A 14,653-nucleotide genomic window follows, 5' to 3' on the forward strand; every position below is an offset into this window, starting at 1 on the left:
GAGTGTGTGTGTCCCCCAAGATTACCCAGCAAGCTTCCATGGTAAGAGTCATGTTTCAAACTTGGGTCTCCCAGGCTATATTGTGACACTCTAGCCATTATGCCACACTAGTTATCTATTGACTAATGACATCCAGGTTAGTCTATTGCAGAATATTCTGGGCCTACTTTTGACCTTAGACTGCTCACCAGCCCAAATAAGTGGGATATAATGTGCCAGTTTAAAAGAGAGTCCTATTTGCTTCCCATTGTCCCAAGCAATCTGGAGTCAGAATATTTAAACATCACTTGCTCACATGAGCTTATCTGGCAGTTAAGATCTGGGAGGACATTGCTGTGTGTTCCATCCTCAGAGGTGAAGAAACTGTCCACTAGAGACATGGTCTTCTTGGTGTTGGTGCCATCAAGACAGGAGATTCCAAGACAGATGGTGAGAGAATTATCTACCCCATTGCTCTTGACGTGAGGTTCTACAAGGTTCCATTTTAGCCTGGTACAGAAGACTCTCCAAAATGCTGAATTTGGAGGGTTGGAAGCAGAAAGAAGCATGCTGGCCCCACCCCTCACTTTGATGCGATTCCCTAGTGGTCTGCACAGGGTGAATTAGCTGAGATAGTGCCAGTGTGTATGCCACTTCTCATGATCAGCAATGCTGATTTGGAACCAATGCTGATAACAGAGACACTTCCTCTGTGCATTTACCCTGTGCAGACTACTTAGCAATTGACCAGAGGCAGAACGCTCATGCTTGCTCCCTACTTGTAATTTTGCTAACAGAACAGCATTTCCATTGGTGGATACGGGGATGGGTGTTTCTACTGATTTCCCCTACCACTGACCCAGAAACAAAATTCCAAGGACAAAAGGCTGCAGCAGGAAGAAGTTGCCATCATTTGGCACTACCCAACTAGTGTTACTGAAGACTATATAAAGTAGACCAATTTTATTAAACTTTTGACTAGATGCTCAAGGCAACATTCAATCCTGGAAGTTCCAATTTATAGCTTAGGCTAATTGCTAGCCTCTTTAAGGGATAATATATATAACTGGTAGACAAAAACTCTAATCTGATCCTCCTGTTGCTAACGACATGGGTAGGCTTGAAACTAAACCCTTTGCAACCCCTGCATTAGAACAGGTTAGCAATATTACAATGGTGCAAATGGGGTAATAGAACCAGTACATGATTATATTGGTGTAAGGGAAAATGGACAGAGGGGGTTACAGCAATAAAGCGGCCAGTATAGTTGGAATCTTGGTCTCCTCCAGGCACTGGTTCAGCTCCTGTTGATGGTGCTAGTAGCTGTCATAAACAAGCAGCCTTTGGAGTACGTTCAGAGCCTCAAGCACCAGCCCCACTTCCCCATTCAAAGGCTAGGATTTCTCCTATACCCACAGTGAATCATGACAGAGAACTAGGAATAGATATGCCCCAGCAAACAAACACAGCCACACATTTCAGATCATGAAGTTTGGGACTACCTCACTTTGCTCCCATTGCTATAGAACTGGGAGCCCACACGCAGGAATTTGACAATGGAGCAGACATGCTGTACAAAGAGAGACATTACACAAAACATCACACACCAAATTAAAGATAGATATCAACAAGAACAGCTGGCTGGACAAAGGAGCCCGTCAAAATGCTAAGGTTCTGGCACATAAATGAATATTAACTTCATCAAAGCCAGTCACTGACTGGCTGTAGGACTAGACTGTTCCATGCATAGATGGCTCTCCAACTCAGACTTGCATACAGAGCCTGTGCTTCCAAAACTACCAAGTTCTGGCACTTTGACTGCTACTACATAGTTAAGAACTGATGGAGGAAGTCCAGGTCACTAAGTGTCATCTGCTCAGATGATATAACCCCAAAATGATTATTTACATGGGAAATAGCCACCATGGCTTTAACTGGAAGAAGGGGGGGGGAGCTGCTGTCCCCCAAGAACAGGGCCAAATCCCACATCCCCATCTTCCTGCAATCCTCCCACCCAGCAGCACACAGCACATGCGGTGCTCATTCTTTGTGTATATTGCTCTGGTTATTTTTCCCGTTACAATCCTTGCCTAATAATGGTTTCTCTTTTGTAGTTTTACATTAACTGCAATGCATTAGTATTTGGGGCTGGAGCACTGGAAAGGGAAATCTAAACACCTCCACAGGGCACCAGGCTGAGACCAATGCTCTTTAGATCTACTTGCCAACTTCCTAAACATTAGGACATAGTAGCTAAATAACAGGAGAAACACTGTGGCCTACATCTCAATATTTATGTGAGTGCTGTGCACTGATTGGTGCATTCCATGCATGACTGATGAGTATTTAAGCATGTTCTCAATGCTGAATACATTATTTTCCAGAGAATCTGTGAGAGTGACCATTGTCTCCTGCCCTGTTGTTACTGTGTTAACTCTGCTGCTGTAACTGGGTTTATCTTAGCTGCTGTAAGAACACAGGATCCTAGACTGTTATGGCAATATAGATTCTGGGCTAGTGGCATACATGGTAGCAGGACTGTAAGATGGGCTGTGAATAAACAAGTCTAATAGTAATCAAAGCAGACACTGCTCGAGGTAATGAACTTCAGAGATACTAAATATTTTGAAAAGTCAAAGCATTTATAGAAAATTTTATTCACTGTTTTAAAAGATGTCAAGTCATCAAGAACAGAGAAAGATTCAACAGCAAATACCTGGGTTATAAGTTGCAAAAGAACATCCAATCTAATATTTTTAAAATCATTTTTTAAAATGTCCTGTTTCTATACTTTTTAGTGTGCAGGTTTCTACAATGCAGACATGAAGTTAACTATATCCCTGAATAGTGATACCAATTTCCTGGTATTTGAAAAAATCCAATTACAAGACATTTAAATTGACAGTAAACACAGTACAAATGTCAACATACTTCAAGCATTTAATGTGCCTTTTCATCAAGGTAGGTAAGAGATCATGTGTATAAACACAAATATTGTACGGCTGCCATGTAATATGGTTTAATTGAATCTACAGGGACACAGGCAATAAACATTTTCACGTACAGTAAATCTGGACTATGTGAATGTTATAATAAACCAAGTTTGTGCTCCATCATCACATGAGGATCTCCAATTACTTCACTCTGTGCTGGGTCTGGAAAACAATTTTTGTACAAGTTCAGTTCATGTTGGAAAAAAAGTATTATTCAAGACAGCTATAAATATGGATTAGATTCTATGAAGCTCCAGTACACTCATAGATTTCTGCCCCCCCTCCTCCAGGAACCCTGAGATCCCTGAAAAGCTGATGCTCAATCATGGGAGTCCCCTGGGGCATTTTCTATAAAGAGGGAGAACTGTATGACCAAGTCCCTCTTTGCTCTACCACTGGCAGTATTTCAATCAATGCAAAAGGCTCCATCAGTTCAGGAGATGAATTAAAGGATTTGCTTTGGGTACACTTCAAATCCCCCATCTCCCTTTGACAAAAGCATTGTCAGCTCGGATCACTTCCTGGTGGGGGAGGGCTGTGCAAGGACAGCTTATTGAGTCTCTCTCTACAGCAGGAAATATTTAACAGTGAAATCTTAAGCAGAATTAAACCCTCTGCAGTCAAAGGGCTGAGACTGGAGTAACGCTGTTTAGGATTTCACAGTAAATGCCAATTTGGCAGTGCACATTCAACACTCAGTGCAGATCCTTTCCTAGCTGCAAATTCTGCCATTCTGACTGAGCCCATCTACAATTTTGCAGTCATTCATGGGGAACTGCATCACAAGAGGCTTCCACTGAGAATGCTATGTATAGACATATTTTGAATCTTCAGCTATTTAAGAGAAGTCTTCAGCTCTCTACAATTCTCCCTTCCTTGCAAATCTGTGAGAAAGATGGCCTTTAAATGAATAAGCTTTAGCACATTTAACATCTCCCCAATTTTTGAAGAGATTCTTACCATTCAGAATATCCTCAAAACCAATGGAGTCATAGTTGCCTTTCAAGATCTCCAATGACAGGTTAGAGCTATGAAGGAAAGGAAGCCGCTGAACCTGGAAAAGTGTCACAGCAGATTAGGAAGTCTGCCATTCTATAAATAAGCTGCCCACAAGGGAGAAGTAAAATTTGGAATTTGCTTTTTATTTAAATACATACACACAGATATTGTAAGTTGTACTCATTACAATTAATAAACCATTCACTGTGTATTCAAAACCCGGGTACAAATTTACTATACAAGATGACCCTTTGTACTTTTTACTCTCTTCCCTTTCTATAAAATAAATAGGAATGCTGCAAGATCTAGCTTCTCTCCTAGATGGAAAGTATTTTTATTTCCTAAGCTACTTATGGCTACTTGATGAGTTAATTCAAAGTCTTTTGATACACTAAAAAGATGTTCCCAACATAACATTTAAAAAAAAAACACTAATTCTAATAAAAAGTACAGATGTCAGGCACTCTCTTGGAAAATACATTTTCCTTTTTCTACCATCTAGGAAAAGATGGCTCCTTTGAGATTATGACACATACAAGCATAGAGGGCTCAATAAAAAGGAAAGCATTCTTTTTAAAAAATAAAATTATTTATCTGCAAATATATGCACAATTAATAGATTAAGACTTATACAATTATTGGTTAAGATTCCTTTTATTGGGTAATAACCCTACAAAGGGCATTATGATCAGATTAAAGTCTGTGTCATTCTCTTTATCCCCCACCCCAGCCTTCTCAGGTGTCAAAGTTCAGATTTTGTGCTTTTAGATCAACTGTTGAGTAACAGGAATTTTAAGTCCAGATTATCAACATTATGCTTTAGTAGCATAATGATAATTAAACAGACTTAAAGAGCAAACACACGCTGGTTGGCAGAGATGGAAAATAATGTATGTTGTAACCAGAAAGTATACCTGTTTCACAGCTTTGAACTCCATTTGTAATTTCAGTGGTGCATGCAGCCCTTGAATATTTCTCAGAGTAGAAAAATTCATTTTATCTTCATTCAATGGAAGCTACCAAAAGAAAAAAAATATAATTATACTTGACAAACAGTGAAATATGATTTCCCTTAATCTCAAACTAGTTTAATTAAATGCATTTTATAAACTAGAAAACTGGTTTTTTTCTTCATTGAAGAAAGCTAAAAATGAACAATGCCTTCTTCCTTCTGGAATTTATAAGCACCCCTAATCTGCTGCTACATGTGGCTTTGTTGTGTTCGGCAAGCTGAACGTATCTAACTCCATCTAGTGGTGAAAGTAGTATGGACCAAAAACCCTTTCAAAAGTCACGTGCTCTTTCTGGCACACAAAAAAAGATACACATTCGGCAGTTTCCCTTTTCTGCCCACGTGGGTAGGGTGGTACACACAATAATGGAATACACCTTTTCTTTGAATGTAGATTTTAAATATGGAACAAGATGCTTATTTCCTAAGCTGGAGCAACTATGGCAGACCTCTCATTTTCCATCCTTCCCCACTCTTACAGGATAACTACACTGCTTAATTCATCACTCATTCCTCCCCATGGACCAGATGGACTCTACTTTCAGAAAAGCTGACTTAACCAGTTTGCTCTTGGTGAACAGTTGTCAGACATGCTCTCTCCTATCAGTTTAGGGCCTTACAAGTTACAAGGAATACCAGTACTAGTGTTTCACCCTACTGCTAGTGTACTTTAACATCCACTCTGTAAGTTTCATTCTCAATTACTGCTAATGGAAAGTGTGCTTCAACATTTTATATTAACTGCAATTTTTGCAGTTAGCTGACTTGATGAATTATAACTAAATTAAATACTAGACTTACATTTTTCTCTGATAGCTCCAATGGATGAACAGGAAAAAGTTCGCTCTTTGCACTTGTAAAGCTATAAAGACAAATAAATGAAGTAGTATGAGCATCCTAGTCTCAACACTAATTTCTTAACTGGCAGCATTTCCAGGTACATATTTCAATTAATTAAAGCTTAAAATGTTTGGTAATGCATAAACTAACACTCTTTCCCAGCAGTACAGAAGAAATGGCATTATATAGGCAGCAAAGTGTGAACAGAAAAAAACATGGTCAGTTTTGGATCTAGTTTCTACTCTGCCACCCTTCAAATAAAAGAAAACAAAATAAGTGGTCACTATACAAGTTTCTTTGGTTAATTTGGTTATGCCTTTGCAACTTGGTTGCTACGTTGTTCACCACCTTGAGCACAACGAGATATGTTGAAATAGAAATGTTTTCAATAAACAAGCAAACTGGTGTGGACTACAGCATTTTCAAACTGGGATTTCTAGGAAGTGTATTGAGATTTTCCCTTGAACGCTAGCTTGCCTGTCATTAGTGAAAATCTTTGACAACATGAAGCTTCAGTGAATGTTGAGTATGTTTTGGGCTGATGAGGCCCAAGAGGCCAGGCCAGTGTCTTGTGAACTGAACATGCCCTGGAGTGTTCTGCAACAAAGATCTCCTACAGGTTTTTGCAGTGGAAGTTCAGAGGTTTCACTGCAAACCAGAAGTTTTCTCTTTGGCAAGAAAGGTCTCATTTTCACCCAAAGTATCTACGAAGACTGAACATGGATGTATATGTGGGGTGGGGCCCAGCTCTACAGTGTATGAACTTCCTATCTGAACTCAAATATACTCATGCAGGCATATCTGTGGGATCAAGAATCTGAAAAGACATAGGATTAATGTTGCCTATGGGATGTTGCTTCTCCCCACTACACATATTCCATCTCCATGGATGAGTTGCAATGGTAACTGCTGATCTACATTATACTGTGCTTTTGTTGTTGCAATAATTCAACAGATGAAACATGGTATATACCTATGGTATAGGTATACCATAAAAATCACCTGTTGGCTGTAATTTAATGAGGGAGCCCAAAAAAGGGATTATGATTTAGTTTGCTAGTTTTCAAGTTTTGAGGATTGGTAACCCAGGTAGGTAAAATACAGAGAAACACTCCCCAAACTCCTTTCAGCAACAGTTGTACAGCATTATGTACACACCAATATTCCTATTTTGGACAGTTAAAGAAGGCTGTGTTCTTAATGGTTAGTGCTCTGCAAATAAAAACACTTTTGTGATCAGGTTAAAGTTGGAAGGGAGCAAACAGTTTTCCATTAGTGGAATCGAGTTTGGCTCTTACATTTACATAGAAAATTAAAGTCCATTTGAGAGTTCCAAGGGACAGGTGACTAGGAAATTGCAACTCTATCTGTGGCTGGAGGAAGGAAGGCAAAGTTTCCCACCCAGTTGAAGAGGCTGAATTGGCTCCCATGCTTCAAACAAGCAGGAAACACTCTGGAGCCTAGAAGGATCCTTTTATAGTACCATAATTCTGTGGAAAAAAGATCTATATTTAAGGTTCTTACTAACATCTATCGTTATTGAGACAAACAAAGTCACTGGGTGTAACTTTCAAAGATCACCTAAGAAATTTTGCCCTCACAACACAAATATTTAGTAAGGTAACCATCCTGCATCCAGCCATGACAAATAGAAGGAAGTCTCAAAAGTCATCTCTCTCACTCTTTCCAAAGTGATTCCTGACCAACTCACAGAAATATCCATGACTGACAGCATGACTCTCAGGCATACTGAGGCAGGTGATGCTACAATGGCTTGGTTGGAGTGAAACCATCTCTTGTTCTACCTCTTAAAGATGTCCTGACCAAACCACCTCTATATTACATGCTTTGTAGTACAAAATACCAGAGATCAGATCAACAGAACAGAAATACTACTGTAACGAGACAAAGGTTGTATGACTCTCAGGTATCTGAGCACACAGGAAATCTAGTGCCACCAAAAGAAGGACTAATCTACTTTTCATATATTTATAAGAATTCAACATTATTATTTTTACTCAGGCACACATACCCTTTCCTTAAGGTATCATGGCTTTCAAATGATCCATGAGATGAAAAATCTGGGACTGGAATACTATCTTTCAGCTGGGATCCAAATCCTCGGGTATTCTAAAACAGAAAAAATGACCATTAAGGGATAACACTGACAATTGTTTCAAATGATTGCCTGGTAATTGCAATAAGGTGTATTACTTGATTAACTTGATACCTTAAAATATTACATTTGCCTTATGCTTTGCAGTAAATTCCTAGAAAACATATTACTGAGACTTCAGCTTACCTAAAAGGGTTGAAACAGGGTATCTCTGAAATGATATATTATTCCACTATTAATATTTCACCGCTATAGATTTTATACATAAGCTTAATAATAAATAATCCTTATGCCAGTTTGTGGCAAGGAAAATAAATACAGTCTACAAAATAAAATCCAAGCTGCAAATGTATTGTTTATCCCTGCAGAGGCAGACAAAGTTGAAGTCTGTGCATGAGTGACTTGGGCATAATGTTACTAGATGCCTGTGTAGAGTAATAGATTGATATGGTTCATGCGTATTCCACAGGATTTGCTGCCCTTTTTGTTGGATTATGCTTGGTTCTTCAAGCTGTATCACCAATACAATTCTGACACATCAAGCTTTTCTTTTCAGTTCAGCAAGTTCAAATGTAGGACTAGGATCTAAGAGACTCAGGTTTAAATCATCACTATGCTATGGAAGCTCACTGCCAATTACACACTCTCAGCCTGGCCTAACTCACAGGGTTGTGAGGATAAAATGTAGGATAGGAGGATCATATAAGGTACTTCAGGTCTCCACTGGCGAGAAAGGTGAGGTATATAAATAAAATAAATAAATCTCCCTAACTTTGTGATAAGAGGCTAGGCAAGCAGCACTGCTCTCGGAGTGTCTCGAAGGCTCAGAAGGACATTGCAGAGGAGACCTCTTCCTCAGGTGAGGGGCACAGCTGGCAAACAACAATTCTGGCTGTCTCCCAACACCAGTGAAAATGCATTGTTCCCAAACAGCTGGCTCTGTGGAGTATGGATTCCCTAACACATTCATGTAATCAACAAGTGCTTCTTCTAGGGACCTTAATGTAGCCTATAAAGCTGCTACAGTGATGCTTCCTTCTGCCAAGCCCTAAGTAGTCAGAAACAAGAATACTACAAGCTCATCCTTGTACCTTGGATATCCATAACAGTTTGTTCTCCAGCTTCAGGAGAGAATATGACAATGTTGGAGAACTGCTCAATAAGACATTTATATCTCACTATTACACCACAAGATAGGATAGAGGCCTAAAGCTATCAGGAAGCCTATTCTCTAACGCCACATCCAACCATTTTCTGCTCTGTGAAAAACAGCCAACTTGGAGGATGCATCCAGGTGTCATGACAAGTTGCCATTAAACTCCAATCAGGTGCAAGCAAACACAGCTTGTTGCTGTGCTCACATGCAATTTTGTTCCTCCCAATTCCCCTAATATGTGGAGCTAGACTGAACATTTTCCACTATGATCAAACTTCAACTTGCCACAATATTCAAACTCAAGAATCTCTGCAAACCAGAAGTTATTTCCCTGCTAATCCAGGTGTCTAAATCACAGTGAAATCCCAGTTTCAAATCTTGGCTTGTGTGTAGTAAACAGTCACATTTATTGAAGTGCCTGCATTCAACTGCCAGGGTAAATTGCAGCTTTACCAAACTTACCAAACTTAAAATGGTTGTTGTGGGTTTTCCGGGCTGTACTGCCGTGGTTTTGGCATTGTAGTTCCTGACGTTTCACCAGCAGCTGTGGCTGGCATCTTCAGAGGTGTAGCACCAAAAGACAGAGATCTCTCAGTGACACTGTAGTCAGGAACTACAATGCCAAGACCACGGCAATACAGCCCGGAAAACCCACAACAACCATCGTTCTCCGGCCGTGAAAGCCTTCGACAATACATCAAACTTAAAATATTTCAATCAAGGTCCACATGCCAAAAAAGATAAAGGGGGGGGGGTTCCCCCACAAGCACAGCACCAGAGTTGGTGACTGATTGGTGTTTACTATCGACTTATAATAATGGAAGAACACAGTCCTAATAATACATCTAGGATTTTGCATTCAAGAACTCTAAAAATGGCCAGGCGGGATGCGGGACAGACTAATTCATTAGTAGACATGAAATACTGACGCAATATAGGTTATTGGACAAAAGTCTGGAATAGGAGTCAGTATTCCAACAAGCAAAAGAAGCATTTATTTCCTTTCCCACCAGCAGCCTGTCTTGTTTATTTAAGTTGTACATTGTTTGTATAGGAACTGTCTCTCGCACCCTGTCTGCACAGATTTTTACCCTATACACAATTCTGGATGGAATATCCAGGCACTTCCTTTACACAAACACACACCTCCATTACACAAATATTTGGAATGAATAAATTTAAAGTGAGATGAATTATTATAGCGTAAGATCTGAAATTGGATAAATTAAGTAAATAAAAGACTGAACAGCAGGAAATCCCTCCGACTAAAATACTGACATGATTCTACTATTGCTTCCCTGCGGAAGTCAGAGGTTTGCAAAGTAAACCCAGCAGAATCCTTGGGAATGGCGGGTAGACAGTGACCCCACAAAGGTGGCAAGTGGAGGGTCAGCCTACAAGACAGAGGAAATTGTTTAAGTAAACTTGCCAGAATACAGTGGCAGATAAACAGTATTCAATAAAATGTATTCAATAAATGATAAATGCTACCTTTTGCATTCCAGTGAGAGCATAGTGGCAGGACATGTGTGCACATACAATGCTAGGAAAGCATGGACAGAAGCAAAAGGCCCAGGATCAATTTTTCCCTTCTGACCTTATACGTCTAGATCTTTAATGTAAATAATTTATGCAGAAATATAGCTAGTACAGTTTTTTCCCACTAGTATAGTTCCACACTGGGAAAAGAGAAGGACAAAAGTTTTAGTAAATGAGGCTTTTGGTAAACTGGAGAGAAGCAGTAGGGCATGTTTCACTAGGTAGGTCTCTCAATGTTAGACCTCCCTTAAAGAAACAGAACTAGGGCCGTAAAAAGACTGTAACCAAATCCAGAACTGTCCACAAAATATTGATCAAACACTCTAGATTAGAGATGGGCGCGATCCCAAAAAAATTGCCGATCCAGCTGATTGTGGATCGGCGCTGGTGACGATCCCAACTAAATGATCCACACTGATCATCTCCCGTTCCTGATCCATGGATCGTGAAGGCCTAAGCGGGGCGCGCTGCTATTCCCAGCTATGTGGGAAGGTGGGTGTTGGCGGTGGCCACCGGGCCCGACGGGCATGGGGAGACGGCGACGAGCCGCCTCCCCTCAGGGGGCAGGGGGTCTGGCTGCTCGCCGGTGGCACCCACCATGTGCCTGCCCGCCAGGCCAAAAAGGAGCGCGCTGGCGAGAAAAGAACGGTGGGTGATGCCGGCGGCATCTGTGTTTGTCCGTCTGTGTTTGGCCATCAGAGCTGCCCTATCAGGGTTTGCAGGGATGAGATTGGAGTGCCCATGGCTACAGAACACCCCCTTCCCCCTCCCTTCCCTGGGTGTCTTCTCCCAACTGGTGACTGCTTTGCTGCTCCGTGGTTGGAAGGAAGCCCTGCTGATCAAGGAAAGCTGGGCTTCTATTTGGCTTTCCAGGGCGACAGAAGGAGGGGAAACACAGCTCAGGCATTCCCCTGGCTCCGTTGCCCCGGGAATAGATTACTGGCACCTGAGTGTCTGGCTTCCTGATCTGAGCATGATCCAGCCCCAATCCAGCCCCCTCCTGATTGCTGGATCGTTGGCCGTGGCCGATCACGATCCGCTGATTCACGATCGCGCGATCGCCATTATCGTGGGTTTTTTTGGATCGTAATGTGGATCGTGCCCATCTCTACTCTAGATTACTATAAAAATCAGCATGAGACAGTTTCAGGGGGGTAGCCATGTTGGTCTGTAGTCAAAGAGCAAGATCTGGGTCCAATAGCACCTTAAAGACCAACCAGAATTCCAGGGTATGAGCTTTTGAGAATCAAAGTATCTGATGAAGGGAACTTTGACTTTCCAAAGCTCATATCTTGGAAACCTAGTTGGGTCTTTAAAGAGTTATCAGACTTCAGACTTGCTCTTCAAAATAAAGGCAGTTATATCTGAGAAAGCTGGGTCTAGTTGACAAAAGATTTATTCACAATAATTTTTAAGATGCCACAACTATAGAAAGAAGTTTAACGGAGAGAAGAGGGCACAAGACGGAGGGTGGGGTGGAATATCAAACCACTTTCTTATTCTAATACAAGATGCCACTGGACTCCTACTTAACAGCTATTACTTTTTTAAAACTGTTACTTGTCCATTTATTTTTTCCTACACCACCACTCTCTATACAGCATATGAGATAGACCAAGACGGGCAGCCATGTTAGTCTGTCTGTAGCAGCGGAAAAAAGCAACAGTCCAGTAGCGCCTATAACACTAAAAAAAAAAAAAATTGCAGAAGGGTATGAGCTTTAGTGAATCACAGCTGTATCTGAAGAAGTGAGCAGAGACTATGGATGCCAGCTCCAAGTTGGGAAGTTCCTGGAGATCTGGGGGGGGGGGGGTGAAACATAGAGAAAGTGGGGTTTGGTGAGGGAAAGGACCTTGGCATGGCATAATTCCATAGAGTCCACTCGCCAAAGTAGCCATTTTGTCCAGGTGAACTGATCTCTGTGGCCTGGAGACCAGCTGTAATTCCGGGAGATCTCCAGCCACTACCTGGAGGCTTGCAACCCTAGCAGGGACTCACGGAAGCTCATATCCTACCACAAATGTTGTTAGTCTTATAGGTGCTACTGGAATCTTGCTTTTCTACTCTACAGCATATGTGTTACCTTAGCCCACCCCACCCCTCTTGAGACAGTAGGGAGTTGGCAGGCGAGGGAGGGGGGGCTGGAAGAAATAACGCCACATAAAGGGGAGGGAGCGTGCGGATTCCCAGCAGGTGGCCCAAGGTCAGTTCGGCCTTGGCTGTCGACTCAGCCTACACCCCCCCTCCTTTCCCAAGCGGAGTCTTAACGAGTTCCTCCCCTCCCCACGAAGCCCCCTCAGGGCCCCCGCGCCACAAAGCGCACGAGCGCGTTCCCTGCCTGACCTCAACCCGCGCTTCACTCACCATCTTTGCACCGTCACCAACAGCCGCTTCCTTCCGCCAACACCAAGCGTCGGGAGCGGGAGGTGAGTGACGTTAAGTACGTCCTGACGTCAAACGGCAATCTCGCGCAAAAAAGGGATGGCGCGAGAACGAGCGAAGAGCGTTAACAGAACGGGGGGAGCAGGAGGGGGAGTTTTGAGGGTTTGTGGGACTGTTATTCTCTCAGAGAAAAGTGGCTTCGTGCAGTGGTGCCACTACGTTCCAGCTTTCGCTTTTTAGCAGGGACAGTGGCTATTTCCTGGTGTTTTTCCTTCGTAAATATTTTTAAAAAATATTTTAATATTTTTAATTTTGTAGTATTTTTTATTTTTGTGCATTGATATTTAATAATTTGATGTTTTTAACTTTCTGCTAAATTACCTGTCTAGCCGAGAAATGTTGCTGAAATTGTTTGGATTGCAGTTATTGCTGTAAATTGCACAAGCCGCCCTCCCGTTGTCGGAGTGTAATTGTTCTGTTAAGGTTTTAAACATTTTTGTCTGAGGGCGGGGCTGTCCGAATTTCACGTTGCTGTAGCGTAGTGGTTTAGTAGTTAGCCTGCGAATCATTGCTTTGTTGGTTTGAATCCCACCACTCCCATGAGCGCAGTGGGCAACGTTGGGGAAGCCATTCCTCTCAGCTCTAACTCCCCAGCTGTATTGTGGAGATCATAATAATAACTCTGATCTTTATTCACTGCTCTGAGTGGGGCACTAATCTGTCTAGCAGTGTATTAAGTGGGGTTGTTGTTATGTTTTTATATATCCAATTTTGTTTCTGACTCTTTGGTCTCTGAAAAGCATGGGGGAAACATACTAAAGTAGAACATGTTGATGTCTTTCTCCTCATGTTTTTCTGCTACAAGTTGCATTTCACAGCTGCTTTCTGTCTTGCCATGCAAAAGATATGGGCATCTTGTGTCTTTTTTATTTCCTTGATAGGCAAAAGTGGCAGAACGTTACTTTGCTTTTGCACACAGTGCTAGTGTGGATTTGGTTATTGTATAGTGAATGATTAGTGCAGACAGCATAGTGAAGAATAAAATGCTCAGGTAGCAGACCTTGGTAATAGGACAATATTATGCTATCAATATTATGCTATCAGTATATCACTTTCCAAGCTGCATCATAAAGCATATACTAGATCTACAAAATGGAGACTAGAAACCGCTTTGACCACCAAAGAAGGCTATGCTGAGGGTCACTGGATCTACCTATTATAAATGAAGTTTTTGTTTGAATGTATTAGTCTTCATTTCCCAGGAAAACAGTAATCACAAAGAATTTTTTAAATTCAAGAAATTTAGCTGAATTTTAAATTATATGGGATGAAGTAAAAAAAGCTGTGCGCTAAATTCCTGATTAGCTGCACCTTTAAGAAAAAATCAGGCTTGTCACTATATATATTTATTGACTGTTTGAGTTTGTTGACCAGGATATGACTATAGAGATGAAACATTTACATTTCAAAGCTGTTCTTGTAGGATATGGCCAGGACACCATCCATCACTCCATGTACATTATTGACATCATCATTTTTAGGCTGCATATAATAAAGGAATGTACTATTGTAGTAAGGATTTCGTATTCCTTTAAAATCAAACTTCCATGCTGGGATAAACTTGTAGATATAAATGG

At 41.3% G+C, this 14,653-nt stretch overlaps 1 protein-coding gene across 1 annotated transcript; it reads right to left on the reverse strand.

Moving 5' to 3' along the window:
* Positions 1 to 2,615: 2,615 nt before the first annotated feature.
* Positions 2,616 to 13,069, reverse strand: POMP (proteasome maturation protein). Its single transcript, XM_054973927.1, has 6 exons — positions 12,999 to 13,069; positions 7,856 to 7,953; positions 5,785 to 5,845; positions 4,886 to 4,987; positions 3,933 to 4,026; positions 2,616 to 3,134 (listed from the first exon to the last, which is right to left on the reverse strand). Exons 1-6 carry the CDS (start codon positions 12,999 to 13,001, stop codon positions 3,067 to 3,069), a joined length of 426 nt encoding a protein of 141 aa, XP_054829902.1. The 5' UTR covers positions 13,002 to 13,069; the 3' UTR covers positions 2,616 to 3,066.
* Positions 13,070 to 14,653: the final 1,584 nt, after the last annotated feature.

Source organism: Eublepharis macularius, chromosome 3 (genome assembly GCF_028583425.1).
Source record: "Eublepharis macularius isolate TG4126 chromosome 3, MPM_Emac_v1.0, whole genome shotgun sequence".
In the NCBI taxonomy this organism is placed as follows: Eukaryota; Metazoa; Chordata; class Lepidosauria; order Squamata; family Eublepharidae; genus Eublepharis; species Eublepharis macularius.

What these genes read in the sequence shown, in the direction of transcription:
- POMP (XM_054973927.1), bottom strand. An exon ending in AGTTCAAAGCTGTGAAACAG is followed by an intron (nt 4,027 to 4,885) that starts GTATACTTTCTG and finishes ACACTTTTCCAG; the next exon opens with GTTCAGCGGCTTCCTTTCCT. An exon ending in TTTTGAGGATATTCTGAATG is followed by an intron (nt 3,135 to 3,932) that starts GTAAGAATCTCT and finishes ATTGTTTTCCAG; the next exon opens with ACCCAGCACAGAGTGAAGTA.